The sequence below is a fragment of the Brachyistius frenatus genome, unplaced genomic scaffold, assembly GCF_029030835.1.
Source record: "Brachyistius frenatus isolate BFR_SWC_R1_liver_20210118 unplaced genomic scaffold, ASM2903083v1 Contig_30, whole genome shotgun sequence".
Classification (NCBI taxonomy): Eukaryota; Metazoa; Chordata; class Actinopteri; family Embiotocidae; genus Brachyistius; species Brachyistius frenatus.
Window position 1 is genome coordinate 3,007,069 of NW_027210629.1, and position 19,304 is coordinate 3,026,372.

The 19,304-nt window shown below is 39.4% G+C and overlaps 1 protein-coding gene across 1 annotated transcript in view; it reads right to left on the bottom strand.

Annotated features, from left to right (window-relative positions):
- Positions 1–18,975, bottom strand: part of fancc (FA complementation group C) — a 34,648-nt gene extending 15,673 nt beyond the window's left edge. Inside the window, exons 1-7 of the mRNA XM_069699544.1 lie at positions 18,851–18,975; positions 15,406–15,637; positions 9,515–9,602; positions 9,289–9,383; positions 2,645–2,752; positions 2,473–2,537; positions 201–365 (exon numbers count right to left, since the gene is read on the bottom strand). Coding sequence (XP_069555645.1) covers positions 201–365; positions 2,473–2,537; positions 2,645–2,752; positions 9,289–9,383; positions 9,515–9,602; positions 15,406–15,603 — 719 coding nt within the window. The 5' untranslated portion in view covers positions 15,604–15,637; positions 18,851–18,975. The remainder of the gene's footprint in view (positions 1–200; positions 366–2,472; positions 2,538–2,644; positions 2,753–9,288; positions 9,384–9,514; positions 9,603–15,405; positions 15,638–18,850) is intronic.
- Between the last annotated feature and the right edge of the window lie 329 nt (positions 18,976–19,304).

Here is a 19,304-nt window from a genome sequence, read left to right on the forward strand (position 1 = left end):
CCAGAAGGTGGCGGTGATGCACCTACAAGCTATTTGCCAAACGCTTTGAAGTGGAGGACCGAGGTTTGTTGAATAATAGTTGAATAGTTTCCAGCAAATATTGAATGGTATTTTTGCTTGAAATGCCAATCCCCAATACCATGTAGCAAATAGGGAGTGCTTTTGGACAGTCATAGTCTAGGTTTTTAATGTTGCCCTACCTTGAGTATGCAGAGCCCAGAGCATCCAGGAGGTCTTCACTGAGAACTCCGCTGACACAAGTCACTGGTCGCTGTAGCAATGCACCAATGAGAGGAGAGGCCTCGGGACAAGTGACAAGTGGGACACAAGCTTCTGATGTAGCCAGAATACTGTCACATGAACACCTGTGTGGAAATATTCATTTTATGTTTGCACAAAATGTGTGTTATGAAGATAGAAAAGACATCCATCCATCCATCCAAGGGGATGATTTAAATCAAATTCAAATTGGTACACTGACTGCGGTACATACAGTGGTGTGAAAAAGTGTTTGCCCCCTTCCTGATTTCCAATTTTTTTGCATGTCTGTCACACTTAAATGTTTCAGATCATCAAACAAATTGAAATATTAGTCAAAGATAACACAAGTAAACACAAAATGCAGTTTTTAAATGAAGGTTTTTATTATTAAGGGAGAAAAAAAAAATCCAAACCCACATGGCCCTGTGTGAAAAAGTGTTTGCGCCCTCCTGTTAAAACATAACTTAACTGTGGTTTATCACACCTGAGTTCAATTTCTCTAGCCACACCCAGGCCTGATCACTGCCACACCTGTTCTCAATCAACAAATCACTTAAATAGGACCTGCCTGACAAAGTGAAGTAGACCAAACGATCCTCAAAAGCTAGACATCATGCCGAGATCCAAAGAAATTCAGGAACAAATGAGAACGAAAGTAATTGAGATCTATCAGTCTGGAAAAGGTTATAAAGCCATTTCTAAAGCTTTGGGACTCCAGCGAACCACAGTGAGAGCCATTATCCACAAATGGAGAAAACATGGAACAGCAGTGAACCTTCCCAGGAGCGGCCGGCCGAACAAAATTACCCCAAGAGCGCAGCGACGACTCATCCGAGAGGTCACAAAAGACCCCACAACAACATCCAAAGAACTGCAGGCCTCACTTGCCTCAGTTAAGGTCAGTGTTCATGACTCCACCATAAGAAAGAGACGGGGCAAAAATGGCCTGCATGGCAGAGTTTCAAGACGAAAACCACCGCTGAGCAAAAAGAACATTAAGGCTCGTCTCATTTTTGCCAGAAAACATCTTGATGATCCCCAAGACTTTTGGGAAAATACTCTGTGGACTGACGAGACAAAAGTTGAACTTTTTGGAAGGTGTGTGTCCCGTTACATCTGGCGTAAAAGTAACACCGCATTTCAGAAAAAGAACATCATACCAACAGTAAAATATGGTGGTGGTAGTGTGATGGTTTGGGGCTGTTTTGCTGCTTCAGGACCTGGAAGACTTGCTGTGATAAATGGAACCATGAATTCTACTGTACCAAAAAATCCTGAAGGAGAATGTCCGGCCATCTGTTCGTGACCTCAAGCTGAAGCCAACTTGGGTTCTGCAGCAGGACAATGATCCAAAACACACCAGCAAGTCCACCTCTGAATGGCTGAAGAAAAACAAAATGAAGACTTTGGAGTGGCCTGGTCAAAGTCCTGACCTAAATCCTATTGAGATGCTGCGGCACGACCTTAAAAAGGCGGTTGGTGCTGGAAAACCCTCCAATGTGGCTGAATTACAACAACTCTGCAAAGATGAGTGGGCCAAAATTCCTCCACAGCGCTGTAAAAGACTCATTGCAAGTTATCGCAAACGCTTGATTGCAGTTGTTGCTGCTGAGGGTGGCCCAACCAGTTTTTAGGTTTAGGGGGCAAACACTTTTTCACACAGGGCCATGTGGATTTGGATTTTTTTTTTTCTCCCTTAATAATAAAAACCTTTATTTAAAAACTGCATTTTGTATTTACTTGTGTTATCTTTGACTAATATTTAAATTTGTTTGGTGATCTGAAACATTTAAGTGTGACAAACATGCAAAAAAAAAAAAGAAATCAGGAAGGGGGCAAACTCTTTTTCCACACCACTGTACATACCAACACTACTTACCACTTGGCAAGCTAATTATAAGACTGTTCTTGAAGTTAGTGTCTACTAGAAGACAATCAGCTATTTTGATAAATAACAGCATACCATTATAAGGTTCCAACCTTTTAAATGTGAGGATTTGCTGCTTTTCTCTGTTGCATATTATTTCCGAATAAATATTTTGGTCTGTCCGTTGGACAAAATAAAGGGGAAACTGTAATACTCCTTTTTTGGGGGGACTTTCTGGACATTTCAAAAACAAAAGAAAAATATGTAAACAAAACAATAAGCAGATTTATTAATAATGAAAGTAGTCTTGAAGCCGTACTTTCTCAAGGGTGATTTCTGTTTACCTTTGATTTATGTTACTCAAAGAGCTGCAGCTCTTCCCAACTTTTTCATGCAGCAGTGCCACCATCTGAAATGTCAGAAATTCACACACACAGCATATTAACATAATTACACTCGGTGTCCTATATATGCACAAATTAAACCTACAGAAAGAAAAAAAAAAAGAGACAATACCTTTCTCAGGACTTTGACATGGTATTCTTTTGCTGATACACCCATACACTTCATCACTGCCTGTGCAGCAGCATCGTCTTCTTCTGTAGCAAGTTGACACAACACTTTCTGTGGAAGAGCAGGCAACACAAGAGTTCTGGCACTTAATGTGTATATGTGTAAAAGTGGACTTTGGTACAGTCTGCCTAAGCCCCAAGATCCATAACATCAAAGCTAATTAGCTATGGGAATATAGGATGACTCTGTCTGCATCACATCATTTGAACCACATGAGTGGAGAAAAGGTATTCCAGTAAGTGAGAATGTATGGACAGCATATGAGCAACTCCAGAAATGAGCATTCTTTGTTACAGAGGGCCTCTGTGTTTTACAAGAATTTTTTAAAAGGGGCCTCATCATACACTGATAAACTAGACTAATAAACTCAGCTGATTCTCGTCTGTGAAGAACCCCAGTCATAATGAAGGAACAAAGAGAGGGAACACAATCCTCATATTGTAAGTTATAATGTTACAGGAGGGTTTCTCAAAACAGAAAAAGCTCCAAAAATGAAAACTTTTTCTCAGCAAATAAAATAAATATGTTGCAGCACAAGAAGAGTTGAAACACACCGACTTGTTTTACTTTCAGTGCTGGCATGTACAAACCAAAACCAAAACCAATGTCACGCAGCATTCAGTGGTCTAATGATTAATATACTGAGTGTTTGACAAGAATTTTCTTCATTGGATTTCACTCAGAAGAGCTATGACAACCCAAAGACCTACAGCATTAAATTAGGGGTTGATTTAAACCTTAGAAACAATCTTCCCCATTCGACCACCAAGTTGACTCATTGGTACAAGTTACATCCAAGTGAGATCCAACAGAAACAGCCAAGGCCTCACATCTTCAGCACACATCTGTTTTTAAAACTGTGATGAACCAAAAACACAGAAAAACCCACACCGCTAAGAGGAGACTAAAAAAAGAACAAGTCTCTTTCAAACTACAGATAAAGGGGGCTCAACAAAAGATGAGGAGAAAAATATATTGAAAGAGACAATATGTCAAAAAAAAAAAAAGAGAGGACAAATCACAAAATCCAAGGCAGAGCAGTGCTGCAGTGCTGCAGTGCTGTTGGTGGAGCTGTGTGGTTTCTTTGGCCTGGCCCTACAGCACGCTAAGATCCTTACCCTCCACATAGTCTCACAAAACAACCCCAATCACTACCATGTGAGAGCCCTCAAACCCTGCACATTGAGTGCATACAAAACCAATCACACTTATCCCACCCTTGGTAAGGAGGCACAGTGGGGCTGGGGGATGAGAGGGAAGGAAGACTGGTTGGGGGAAATATCACAGAGAGGCTGGAACGCACTGCGACTGCTGCATTTGGAGTGGGGAGAAAAGGGTGCGGTCGCCGGAGGAATGGGATGAAGGGCAAATGGATAGATGGATGGCAAATACTTTGGGTCAAAAGTCGCCTTTCTCTCACAGAAAACGGCAACTGAGTTGGCTTCGGGGACACGGACGGGCTGCTGCCATAGAAATTATCCCTCCATAAATCTAAAATTAAAACAGAGGATGTAGAAAAATGCACAAGGCAAAGACTTGGGTTGTTTTTGATGGGTGTCTGTTAACAATTACAAAGCCATGATTGAATTCTCCCAAAACCAATGAAAGACTCTATATAGCCTCAGAAGGCCAAAACAGCAAAGACAAAAAAGGGAAGATGAAATGAAGGAAAAGAGTAGAAAAGGAAGGCTGATCATAGAAAATAATCAAAGTTGGAGGCAACTGTGCTTGAAGCTGGTGCACTGACAGCATATATTCAATAAGTGCAATTTAAGAAGAAAAATCCATTTGTTTCCTAAATATGCCTTTGTTAAACCCATAAACTTGAGGTATTTCATCATTTTACAATGCTGACTTTTAGATGAAAATTAGCAATTTGTGTTATGAAGTCAATCAAGATTGAAAATAAAAGTTTAACAGTGTGACAAAACCATCGTGAACTTGCTTAAGTTTTTCAGTTTTAGGGGCTGGTAGCAATTTCCAGTGTTCCTTTTTTGGTTGGAGCTCCCTTTTATGTTTACATAAGGGTCATGAATTGTGCTTTACAATATGAAGCAAAGCAAAACAAAACATATAAGCATATTATAATATTAGATTGAAAAGTCTGAATGTCGAGTCAAAATGGTGTCTAGAAATATATGTTTCTTAAGTCATGAATGCAGAATTGAGCGTTTAAAGGCATTGTTTGATTTTTGGAAAGCATGTTTTCTTGCTTTATTGTTTAAAGGCAAATTAGAAGTTATTTAACATTCATCATAATGCGTATAATATTCAATTCATATGTCCACCCAATATTTGTGCCGCATCAACTCACAATTAGAAGACTCTGGTAAACTATTTGCCAACACTATTGGTAGCCAAGACACAGTCGCAGCAGGTAACGCTCTGTCAAACCACAAACTGTCCTTTTTGTATTTCTGCATAGGAACAAAGTTAACAAAGAAGATGGGAAATAATTCACCAAAAGGTCAAACTATTCCTTTAATTTGAAAGGAAGAAATATAAAAGATAATGTCAGTAAGTGAGGCGGTGACACCCAAGAAGAATCAGGGAGATGGGAGATGAAGGGTACGCGTTATTGTGACAAAACCACTTTCATCTTCAAATAATAACACAGCAAACAGCAGCCAACGTGAAGCAATATTCTGATATATGTTTTCATACTATGAAGAAGCCGCAGAGGCTGCAGGGCCTACCTGTGGTTTACCCTGTTTGAGTCACTAAAGATACACATCAAAGATTAAGGTATCAAACAGTTCCACCATTGGCCCTCTAATATTACACTTTCATGTTTTACTTATCTGTCATCTCCTCAAAGATCATGCTATGTTGCTGCAGCACTGTGTGGTCCCTCTGCTAGTGCAGGATGTCGAGAAACAGACCAATTGAGTTAATGACTATCTGACATCGCCGGCAGCTATGTGGCTGTACCCAGAATTCATCAAACCCATTGAGAACACTCAGATGTGGAGGAGAGGCAGACAGGGAGGAGTGAAGCAAAGACACAAGTTAGAAACGGCAAAATACTCTATGAACTGCCATGATTTAATGAGAAAAATGCATGCGGCTTTTAACAGTATATACAGTAGTAGAAAAACACATGTATTTGCACAAAGGCTCAAAAACATGTGCAAGCACATGCATAAACTCACAAAGAGCACAGTATTTAGCCACTTAGCACCAGACCCTCTGTTTATTATGGAGGCAGCAAGAAAACAATGTTGGGGAGCAAGATCAGACAGGGCTAACAGAAAACAGGCTGCATTCTGCATTCCAGGACAGGCGGTCCAACACGACGCAGACGCAGCGAGAGACACAGAGACAGACCATCGCTGGCATAAAACCATCCATTTGCCCTGCTCCCCCAGTCGGTCTAAGCTGCGGTGAAAAAGGGGTTTTTTTTGTGCTTCCCGCCATTCCTGTCATTTGTGGTAAGAGGAAGCTTCTTTGGTGGACAATAAATGACAATGAGGAGAGGCTTGAGAAGCGGTCATGAGTTTATTGTACTTATACTCGTTGGACACTTTCAACGAGCACCTTTCAGTACAGAATACATATGTGAAATTTCCGTACCAGTGGCCCCAGTGACCCAGACTGTAAGTGCTGCTCCTTAAAGCACTGAACGACAGTTAACTGCTTCTATACAATGTGGAAAACGCAGCACAAACCCAGACTGATTTTTAACGTTTATCAATGATTAAAGTGCTGCAAGTAACTATTATGTTCATAATTGGTTGATAAGTGAATTATTGACAGAAAACAATCAAACTTTGTAGGCTAATGCCGTCTTTAAACGTCTTGTTTTTTCTGACCAATGTTAAAAACTCCCAAATATAATCAGTTTACTATTGCAGAAGATTAAGGAAACCACAAAAAAATATATATTTCTACGGCTGGAGCCAGGCCTGTCACAATTATTACAATATCGCCCGAACACGACTATTTGAGATAATCGCAATTATTTTGCATAATCTTTAGAATCAGCTCCAATCATCTTTACAAACAATACTTCATACTTCCCCCATTTTTCCCCATTCGAGGTTTGACTCGAACTCTTCAATGACGTGAAATCTCGTATCGTTACTGTCTTCTGCTGTGATTTAATAGGATATATACGTGGGGTATTAGCCCCACCATGGTATATGGTTTATTTTGATTATTGCTACCCGTTATTATCAGTAATTTCTTTGTATACTTCAGTATTAGGCTCTGTGTATTTAAGTTGCCTAAAAGGCGAACAGAAATACAATTTTGATTTATATGTTCAACGTTCAATGCCAATAAATGGCTCCTGTGCTTCATACAGTGTATGTGCTGTATATTATTAAACCATGATTAGAAAAACTCAACTAAATTTCCTAATCACAATTATTTGTATTATCATTTCATGATCATGCTCTTGCTGGATCATTTCTTTAAAAAAAAAACAAAAAAAAAACAACAACACTTAATAAATGTATGAATCGTCAAAATAGCTACCAGTTATTTTCTGTTGCTTCATTTATTGATTAATCAAATTCGTTTTTAAGCTCTAGACCAATTCAATTGTTCCTTATTGTTTCAGTAAAAGTCACCAGAAAAGATGGAACTAAGCAGTTATATCACAACTATCCGATCATAACCATGTCTCATTTTGCACAGACATCATACAAAAACATATGCCCACGACACAGATGCAAACACAACCATGCACACACGTACTCCGCTTCCCCTCTTATGGGTCAAAGACCATCTGGCAAATTCAAGGCACTGTTTTAATTAGCAAGATGTTTTATTAGATGAGAAATTAATCAAAAGAATACAAACACACAGTTAATCTGGCAAAAATGTGAAGGTTTCACATTGTTTATCATAGGCCATCTGTGTGAACCCTCTCAAAGTTGAAAATTGCAGAATCTTTTCTTCCCTCTGTTCTCTTTCCCTCTTTTGTGCGTGCGCCTTGAGAACACACAGTAAGTAGGATCAGCTAAGTCTAATATAAAGGCTGATCCTTCTCTGGTGACAAGAGGCAGTAAAACAGTCAATTTTAATTTGCTTTCAAAATATGCTTTACAGTTTGATGCACAAAGGCTTAGACTAACGGAGACACAATCTACCTCATTCATCATCCATGTCCAATTGGAGAGGAAAGACAGAAAGCTGGCGCGCAAACTTCTATTAAAACTAAATTAGACAGAAAATCTCTTCAGCAGCCCAAAGGCAGTCAAACAAAGGTTCTTTTAAGAGTGTTTGTTACAGTAAAATAATGATCTGTAATTGCCAACTAATCCGTATGTCAAGTCTGTCCAGAACTAATTAGAACGTAAACAGCAAATAGAACGTGCCTGACAATGATGAGAACGTGCATATGACTGACTGTTAGAAGAAAATATGCATGTACAACTAAACACAATTAAATGTTCTCGATAATTCAGAGTTTTTGTCTCCATCTCTTCAAGCTTCCCTGAGTTATCGTTCACATCCAAACACACTGAAGACACAGCAAGTACCATCAAAATGATCAGGTGAAGTCGTGATTGAACATTGACACACTGTCCAGCACCGTCACTGACTTTGGCTGCCGTATTTCTTTTTCTTTCCTCTTTGAGTGTTAGACTTGTGTTTGTTCAGTAACACTGGTTGAACATTATGGCACTCTGTCATATCCCTGCTTCTTCCCTGAAACAGTGTCAAAATAAAATAGTTTGTATGTCAGGTGAACCTAGTGAGTCTGCTACCATTGTCAAAAATAATCACAAAGCTTCTATGACACAAACAACTTGTCTAACAGACCAAACACTGTTCATAATCTTAACAAAGTGCATTATTTCACCAGACTGTTGTTTCCCAAACTTTACTCATTGCACATTATGCACTTTTGTGCAATTGACTAAAATGTGCCTACAGCAACATGTACAACTACCAGAATTTGTATCTAGATTTGGTCAGATTCATGTTTAGTTAACATTTGAATAGATAATTGATGATTTATGTCATGATTTTTCTAGTTTTAGGCTGTTTTACTTAAACAACCTAATTGTAAAGCTGTTTTGTGTCAAGAAAAATTAAAATCCTGATGCATTTTAGATGTTAGCCTTATTATTACACATATACAGCTTGGGGTAACAAAAACAATCAAGTGACAAAACTGAAGTATTCTATTGGGACAGGATTCAAAATGTATGAAATGACACCAAGCCCTGCCTTAATTTTAATAAGTATTTTTCTGAATTGTTGTATCTTTAGAAGATAAATTACAGTAAAGTGCTGACTGTACGTACAGTAAAGAGATGGCTAGATTTGAAACAATCGTGGTGTAGCTTATGATAGCTGCTACTTAGGCCTCAACGTTTCCCTGAATATCAGTTTGAACTGAAATGTCAACAGCAAAATGAGCTGTACAGATAAAACATTGTTATTGTACAGTACAAAGTGAATTAGAAAGTTGGTGTGTAAATCCAGTTATGGGTCACTTTGCTAAAATCTCATTCCTCATTCTAAAAGGATCAGTGTTATAGGTTCACTGAATTTCCCTGAGTCTTTGCTGCTTAGTAATCACTTAACCCCGAGTTCAGCAGTAAAAGAGATTTAGACTTTCCAGTTCATACCCGTATCCACTGGTTGGCTTTTCTTTCCACAGCATTGCTTGGATCCTCTGAGTATAGTCCCCACAGACACTGGAGCAGCAGCCCTCTGCTTGATTCTGCAGACAATACAGCACCACATTACACACCATGTCAGAATCATTGCCGTCATTATTACTTCCGTCTGCCTGGGAGTTTTGAAACACTGATTGTAAGCGTGAAGTGTAAGTTGTGGGGAAGGTGCACTCACCGGCCGCAGTCACATAACGGTTCCAGCAGAGCCGGCCTAAAAACTGGCCTAAGAGGGGAAGCCGCTTCATGGTTTCAGTTGTGGAGCTCTTAAAGATAGACAGAACAAAGCACAAAGAGAGGAAAATGTATTTGATACTGTACATGTTTTTAATTTTGAACTCTCATACCTCCAGGAAGGCACATACAGCACAGTAATAAGATCTATTTTCCATCTGGTATATAATCAGACTAAAATATGACAGAAGTGGAGCCAGTACAAAAAAAATAAAAATTCTTTCATCATTTCAGTGTATTACAGATGTTTACACCTCATCACCTGTTTCATCCTCTTTTGTTTTGTCTTTTGAACCTAGCAACCCTGTGAAACAACACTAAACAGGAGAAGATGTAAACGAGCAAAATTCTTCTTCATTGGTGAGAGGACTGAGCTGAGTAACAGAGACATCCAAAGGCGTCCAGCGCATTGCTCATGCACCTTTGTTTCTTATGTTTTGCTCATGTCACAACTCCCTCAATAGTGTCAACAGTGAGAGGTATAGAAAACAGAACACAGTGCAGAGCAGGGCTCTGGTCGAGGGTGCTATACCTGTAAGGGTTTAAGTATGTGTGTGTCTGTGCATGTTTATCCAGCTCGAGAATAACAGACCATGTGATTTATTTCACCTCACAGCCAATTAAAACACCCGGAGAGTTTTGATGTTACGACGGACGCTTGTTTTTAAGAACTGGAACAACCTTTAATCCTGACTTCCTATACATTTCAATTTGATAAATATTCAATTTCCCCAGATGATTAATGGAAAAAACTAAACGGTGTCGGTGCTGTTGTGAAAAATAAGACCATTCAACACCAGGACAAAATAAAAGGTGAGTTTTACAACTGCTTCAGCTGGCAGTTCAGGACAACCAGACCAAACTAATAATTGAATTTCGCTACAAAAAAAGTCATGCATGTCGTTATCTGTACTAGTGCACGGCAAGCGGGAGACGAAGACAGGCCTTCAGTCTTCAATCCTTTAAAAATGATTTTTGATTCAAACTAGCCTGTAAATTAACAGGTGTACAATATTGCTTTTGTTCCATCTTATTACTTTTCTGGGTTTAATACATTAACACAGAGCACGCCCTGTTTTACTATATGATGACTGCATTGGGACATGTAGAAAACAGATCAAAGAGCTGACGTATTTCTTAAATTTACAAGCATATCTGCACATGTGTGCATGAATCATATTCACGCGCATGTACAGATTTACTTATTATTCAAGCCTTATTAACGATATATATATATGTATATAGATATATCTATATACACACACTTCTCCTCTGAGCTGATTAAACTCTACAGCAAAGCTTTGGTGCAGAAAAATCCCAGAGAAATCTGATATATGCCAGTTGTAATTGAAGCAGTGTGCTGTTGCTCAACCGCAGACAATTTTGCTTACTTGACTGAATTTGTTTATTTATTTATTTTTAAATTAATTAATAAGTCAAACGACAAACACTTATTCGGCAACATACTGTATAACCACAGGCCACTACTAGAGAGGTTACAAATACATGATTTCATCCTGATCTAAAACTGTAAACACAAGCGGAACAGTCAAAGCTGTGTTCGCTCTCGGGATCAAACAGGGAGGAGTGGTGACGGTGACGGTGGTGGAGACGTGGTGCTCCGCACTGAATATTTCAGACACACTGTCAGGAGGTTAGCGTGAGAGTAGATGTCCGTCCTTGTCAAATATCTGCAGCCTAACATGTCAACACTGCACACTGGCCGAGCACCGAGTTGGAGCTCGGTCATTGACAGTCACTGATACCAAACACACACAAGCAACGCACACAGGTTCACAGACACGACGCCCAGATCATTATGTCATATGAATGCCACAAGCTACACTGTCTCATCAAGCAATGATTTTTATTTTACCACCGTATGGACATTTACTGTTACACAACACACCAACTAATCGTGTTGTAACAATATACATTGGTTTAGTGAAATAATGCGAAAGTTTGGCGATGTAACAAAATAAATAAAATCATGAAATTAATAAATACTGGATTTTTTTTTTTTTTTGGTCGGTAGCCGATATGCCAATATTTTCCAACTTTTAACTGACCGATAGCCAATAGAAATATATGCACTTCTTTTTTTTCTCCACCTTCTGTGTTGGAGTTAACATATTATGTCCACTGTTATTGCTCTGGCCCAGATGTACACATTCACTGATACAAAATAAGAAGAGATACTTATTGATACTCTTATCGATACAACTCTCCATAAATAAATACATTACATTACATTACATTATATAAATTAACAGTGTTGAGTAGCAAACTGGAACAGCATTATTTTAAACAGGACTTTTTCATTGACAGTGTTTTTACTGTGCAGTACTGCAGCTCCCTCATCACTGAATGATTGATCCGCCGCTGCTCTGAGTGATGTGAAACTGGAGTTTCTGACCGTCAGCTTGTCAGCAGATCACGCGCGGAGCACGCGCTGACCATTTCAGGCGGAATTAATGAACGCACCGATAACTACCAGCTGGTTAACGGTTACGTTTAATTGTTAACCCATGTTGGTATAATTTAGTTGACTGTGTGTGAAGCTGCAGGCTGATTTCATACAGCAGCAGCGACACATGAACTTCGAGCTTGCGGGCCGCCCAGGTAAAGTATATGCATGTGAAACACCGTATTGTGTATCCATATTTTGCTATAACAAGAGCATTTACTTATAAAAACAGAATACATTGATACCTTGTAAAAACTTGCAATTGTTTTGGTTTTTTTATGCTATTTTATCCAGAAAATGAATGATTTTCGTTGTCACGAGAAAACAAAGCTCGTTTGTTCATAATTATGGGTTCATTTCTCTTGATTGTCACGAGAAAATAGAAGCCAGGTTTCTTGTTTGCCGTGAGACGTTCAGGCCCGTCCCACATACATCAGAGTCCCAGAGCATCTCAACATACTTGTAGCCTACAGCTGTTGACAACTGTGGAGGACTGTGATCGTTTTTTCAGAAACAAATACTGTCTCTGTATTTTCAGAGAAAACTTTGCACTTTTAAAGTAGACCTCCATGTAAATTTTGTAGTCAGCATTTAAAGCAATTACTAGTACTGCAGGGGTTATAAATAAAGCGAGGCATAAGGAGGACGGGGGAAAATACCAGAAACAAAAATGTTTCTAGTCCGATATACATGTGTTTGTGTTGTTTTCATCTAAAAAAAAAAAAAGAAAATCAGAGAGCAAACATGTAGGAGTTTCAAAGTTGCCGAAACAGAAAATATAAAGGCAGCTTTAGACCTGTGTGTTGAAAAAGAGTATCAGACTGTGAAGGAGACTAACTTGACTCATTCAAAAGGGTGAGATCACCATTAATGGGAAGCTTAATGGAAACAGGCCAAGCAAAGTTTCTCTAAATACCCCCGCTCAGCCCCACAACACCACCAAAGCCGTCTGAAACAGACTTCACACTTTGCCTTCCCATCAGTCCAGCAGCCCATGGTAAAAGTTGTGTGTGTGTGTGTGTGTGTGTGTGTGTGTGTGTGTGTGTGTGTGTGTGTGTGTGTGTGTGTGTGTGTGTGTGTGTGTGTGTGTGTGTGTGTGTGTGTGTGTGTGTGTGTGTGTGTGTGTTTTTCTGATGAAACTGTAAAGGAATGCCCATTTCCTATAGAAACTGCATGCTGTGGGACTGCAGGGATGCTCACAAGAATGAGCCATCACAAGACAAAGTAATTATCACTGAATACCCAGGGCCAAAATCTGCATGAAAGCCTTGTCCACATTGTCCCTAAATATAAAAGGGTTTCAAGACCATGTGTCTTGTTTTGATTAGGGACAGACATGACGGACAGAAGTGACTGATTACGTACCAGCTAAAGAGCCAAATGGGACAAGTTCATAGGCAACAGTGAGGTAACACTTCTGTCCCTGCACTGAGCCACAATCAGAGTAGCCCTAACAATAAATAGGAAAGTCACTATGCTGAGCACACAAATATACACTAGAATGTATTGTCGAATTCCGCACGCTCTCCGTCCATCTTACTTTAGTGCTGCAGGATTCCCTGATCATTCCTTTGAGGAGTGATTTAATACTGCATCTGTGGTGTAGCAACTATGTTGAAAGCAGACTTGACAAGCTGTACAACAACATAGCAGGTGCGCATCGAAAAACACTCTTCGGAAGGAATAGCTTGACATTTGGGAAACAGCGAGTTTAGCTCCATCTAAAATGCACACAGAAGCACCTCCCAAGCGGAATAATATCCTTTGTTTAATCCTTACAAAACCTGAGGGATATAAATGTCAGTTTGTGGTTAAGGACACACAGTGACTTTCTGACATGTCCTTTGGTTACATAGCAACCTCTCGGTGATGACAAGACTCCAGGAAGTCACTGCATCTAACCAAGGAAAAGCCTGCCACACCTGTTAAACAGCTAAATGACATTTTTACATTTTGTTTTTTGTGCATATTAAGCCGTCGAGGTATAACATACCTGTAAAGGTACTGGTAGGTACAATTTTGCTGCCCAAAGACAGAGATATGCTACCTGCTAAGTTATGTTGTTTCGGTAAGAGAACCGTCTGCTGGCTCCAACCTTTTAACAAGTGGACATATATGAGAGTGCTGTTAGACTCCTCGTCCAATATCCCTGTAAGAAAGCAAATAAGCCTATTTCATAAAATGTCCCTATTCCACTTAAAAAGGCAACATGCAGATAAAAAATTTTTTTTAAAAAGTGTAAACCTGGAAATGAACAATAACAAGGAGTATTTCACATCTGAGGCCATAAGCCACAGGAAAGTTATAAAGCCATCAAAGGACGCAAAATGCTGCCAAGAAGCAGGCTATCCTCAGCTGGTCTTTTATGAGCCCACTGCCAGTAAAAAGGATTTCAACCCAATTAAGCTATACCATTCTCTTTCTTTGTGTCCTTCTTTGTATCCGCTCCATCATTCTACACACACGCTGACACCTCTGCACGACGTATACCAAGAATGATGCCAACAGAAAAGAGGACAGACAGAGAAAAATAAAAGCCAGTCAGTGCTTGATCTGGAAAAATATACGGCGTGTTGCCAAAGCAATGAGAAAGTCTAAAGTAGGACAGGCGGACACACTGAGACCGATTCTAACCATGACCAAAGTGTTAGTGAAACACCATTACAGATTAAAACTTGCAAGTGCACCATGAAGGTAAGACTAACAAGGAAAAGATTCCTGATGTGAGAAAAAGAGTATATCATGTGAGAAAAATGGTTCTAAAAAGCAGCGAGACAGAGAGTCCTGAGGTAAAAGAGCTGAATAGAGGAGGTATGACCATAACAGTGAAATCTCAGTCCTGCAGCCCCAATGTCCTCTGCCCCCTTCCCAAATTTTCTGGACCTGATATGGGGATACATTAGGTTAGCGCTGGAGGTCCCAGTGCGACTATTACCTGACTAACTCAACATTGCAGCGCTGCCAGCGAGACATACACAGCCTCTACTCAGCACAGAGCACCTTCTGTTAGCAGGACCCTGCCAGTGTTAGTGTTCAAGCCCTGGCTCGGACAGAGATGGAGCGTGTGCACGTTTGGGCATGTGCATTAGACTTGCACTTGTTTGAATTAACTTCGTGCCTCATTAATCAGACAGCTGCTTGACTTGATTAAAATCCATTCATTGGATAAGGCGTGCTAAGTCTATCAGGCCTCTTAGTTGATGCGAGCATTGAATTTGTCTTGACAGCCATCTTAGAAACGTAGCGTAGGAGCAGGATTATCCGAATGTGTCAAGAACATAAATGTCAGAAGTACACTTGCAATATGAGAAAGTCAAGAAACAAAAGCTGCGAAGGTATGACCTCAACTTTTTACTGCGTCTGCTTACCATGTTGTTGATGTGTGCGAGAAGTTGTTGGAGGAAATCCCTGAGTCGGTTTAAGTGTAGGCAGGTGTCTTTTTGAGTGTCTGGACTGTCGGCCTGGCCCCACGCCACCGCTTTGTCCAGCCAGAACTGAATCTCCCGAACATCCAGCGAGGGCTCTGCTGTTTGCTGGAGCTGGCTCACTGGCTGCAGCTCAGACATTTTGGCTGCTTGTCTAGGCAAATTTACTTAGGAGCTAAGAGAGAAAAGATAAACAACAAGACCACAGTCAAAGCCAAGGATTACACAGAAACCATCTAATCGTCTGTTCTTGCTGGTGTTAGGGATGAGCAAAGGAACCATTTTTACATCGGTGATTTGTACTTTACATAACATTTAGAAAATGTTTCATGCTATTCCATTAATTAGTTACAAAGGCTAAAAATCAAAAACAAAATTTTAAAAATGAAAAAATAGGCGTTGCAAATATTTTGAGAAAAGAAATAGATGTAGACAATTGCTTGATCTCATCGAGCCACTTTTGAGTTTTGGGGAGAAAGGATGAATGAAAACAGAAAAATTCTTTTTTTACAAGAAAACCCCGCAAGGCACATTTGATGTAGATCAGCTATATTTCATACAGCAAGTTTATTCAGTGAGTGTTGTTATTGTTACGTCAACTAAAAAGATCAACCATGAAGATGAGATATTTCAGTATATGGGTGACCCTGAAATTAAATAAACATAGAGAGAGGACGAACAATCTGAACTCCTGGTTATTTGGTTTATTTTCTATGAAACAAAGAACCGTATAAAATTGTAAAACATTATTGGCCATTTACAACATTATTATTTCATGAATTGTAAGAATTTTGTTAATATTAGTCAACAGTTAGTACCATAAATAAGTCCTACGGAAAAAATACAAAACTCGAACTAAAAGTTAAGTATTGGCTATTTATTAAAACTGGATTAAGAAAAGAAACGGTCAAATATACTTAAAAATATAACTCACAAAACATTTTCATACTGATAATCACTTTAAATATCTGTGAAAATATACACGAATACAAATATATCTGATAAACGAGTGTCAGTTGACAATAATCAATGTCATTTTTGGCCTCTACTTTAATACTGTATGTGCACATGTGGCCCACATTATCCCCTACTTTCTATGGGGCCGTTGGTGGCTAATCCAATAATAAGTGGAATTATTAAATAGAAAATAAATTGGGGGCAATAAATGTGTTAAATCTGGTTATGTTAACCTCTTATTACCACAATCTAACAATGAGACTTTTAAGCTCCAGGCGATCAAGCTTTCTCCCACACATTCATGATGGCCTACTGAGAAATAAACAGTACATTCTTCACCTTTTATGAAGACGGAGAGAAAGACGTGGGGGGCAGATCACAGGGTGTGTGAGGATGTGTTTCATGTCTGTATATAGCCTGAGAATGGTGTGTGTGTGTGTGTGTGTGTGTGTGTGTGTGTGTGTGTGTGTGTGTGTGTGTGTGTGTGTGTGTGTGTGTGTGTGTGTGTATTTGTTGTTTTTTGCCATAATGATAGGTCTGTGTGGGACGCCACAGGGTTGTGTTTTATGATCACCTCGTTACACACAATTTGTTTAATGTCTTTCCATCATCTCTGCTGGAAAGCCCCTATGGCTTGCTGATGTGAATATATAAATACTCATTTTGGGGGAGGAAAAAAAACCCAGACCAAATTCGGAACAAACGCCTCTTGTTGACTTGTGTCTTAGAGGCTCCGTTTTCAGCGAAGCAGACGTGGAAAAGAACTACATGCCGACAGTTTCACACACGATCTTTATCACAAGGACAGTTACATGTAAATACACGGGCGCATATTGTAGAAGCTCAAAGTTGGTGCAAACGCATGTGACACAGGCTGAAAAAAACGTGCACATGCGCAAACACACTCGTCAGCAGCTCTGGTGTTGGCTGAACACATTCTGGAGCAGGAACGAGATGTGACTGGTCAAATATTATCTTTGAAGATTTGTTAAACTAAGCGTGTGGACTTTGGGTTTCGCTGAGTTTGCTGTTCCAATTAAGAGATTGTTGACGTTATTTCAGTATAATCAAATCAGTTAAACATCACTTTCTGCAAATGTACTTCTGTATGCTTCAGTGTGTTATATTTAGGAGAGCCGGGATTAAATTAGACTAATGTAAATCATAAAAGGAACAGTTTTGTTCATATTTACACGAATCACTTCTACAGATGCATCTAAACGGGGCACTACGGATCAATGAATGGTGTGACTTTTCTAGTCACCAGATCTACATCCAGCTAAATCCATAAAACACAACTTTTATTGGAGATTTTGGATTAAAGTGTTAAGACAGCGCTTTTGACCACCATCCACTTTGACCACCCACGGCTTAATTTCTACACTAAAAGTTCAAGATACTTGAAGAAGTTGTGCACAGGAGCTGTCCTGACGTCTTGTGATGGCCCAACACTTCCCCCATTGCTGATGATTCCATTATTAATTATTCTGTCCATTTTTTTTTATTTACTAATTCACAGTTACATCCACAACACGTCATAACACTGCAAACATCCTTATTACGTAAGGTTACATTGATTACAGCTAGTTAATGTCTTGAATAGTTAAGTTATCGTTCACACAGTTTCTACAACCCACAGTTGTGCCTTCAAAGAGCTTGTTTTTTTTATGACCAACAGTTAAAAACCCAAAGACATTCAGTTTAAGACAAAAAAAACAACCAAAAAACAGCATCAAATCATCATTCAGGAAGCTGCAACCAGAGTGTTGACATCAATGCATGCAAATTACTCAAAGTATCAAATGATCAGTTGCAGATTAATCTCCAACCTATTAGTAGTAGTAGTAGATATATCAACTAATCCCTTTATTAATGAGTAATTTCAGCTCTAGTCATCACGACTTCCCAAAACCCAAGAGATTAAACAATTAATCAAATTACTGCTCCAGCCCTGAATTTCATCTTGGAAAAGATGTTTTTTTTGTTTTTTTTTTTCTCTGAAAGAGAAAGATACACAGCTACATTTGTACACCTGGATCATAACCCTCCCAAGACACACCCGGGGGTGCAAATATACAAATACAAAAACGCCATAAGAGCAAATCATGCGGCTTCACACCGATTAAAGTGGTGGAAAGGTCAAATGTTCCTGTGTACCTGACACACGGACTCATCGAGCAACAACCACATCCCGCCACAGGATGCCAGTATTTCCTCGACTCGACTGCAGGTAGTTCAGCTCAAAGTAAAGACAGAAAAGAACCAGATACGTCAGTCGGAGTTTAACTTTGTCACATCTCTTTCAATACACAATATTTGAAATCATTTCCGCCCTCCTTTGCCAAGAGCTGTCGTTATTTAAGCTGTCAGCAACGTCGCTGCTCTATAGTCGTGTGACCGTCGGCTGTGGCAACTTCAAATGCGAACTTACATGTAAATAAGAGGTGCGGACATTTAAGTTTCACCTCTATAGAGAAGACGTCAGCTACATCCATTCAGTCTTCGTGTCTTCGGACAAGGAGACAAGGTGTTTGTACTGCGATGTAAACAAACTGAAATTCCCTCCTTGCTCCGGCTTCCGGGTATGGCGGAAGACCATTGGCTGAGATCCACGTGACCCTCTAAACTGCTACTCGCATTGCTTGCTGGGAAATCGAGTCGCATGGTTAAACAGAGGTAGCAATTAAAAAAAAAAAAAAAAAAAAAAAAAAGTTTCTTGTTCGCCAATTTAAATTTTGTATGCAGAAAACAAATGTTAAAATGTTTTTTTTTTTTTTCAATCTTTCTAGAGCTTTTCACTCATTTGTTCTTTATGTTGACATTTCCAACTTATACTGATTGAAATCAATTTTGACTAAAGATAACGCAAACAATGTACGGTATAC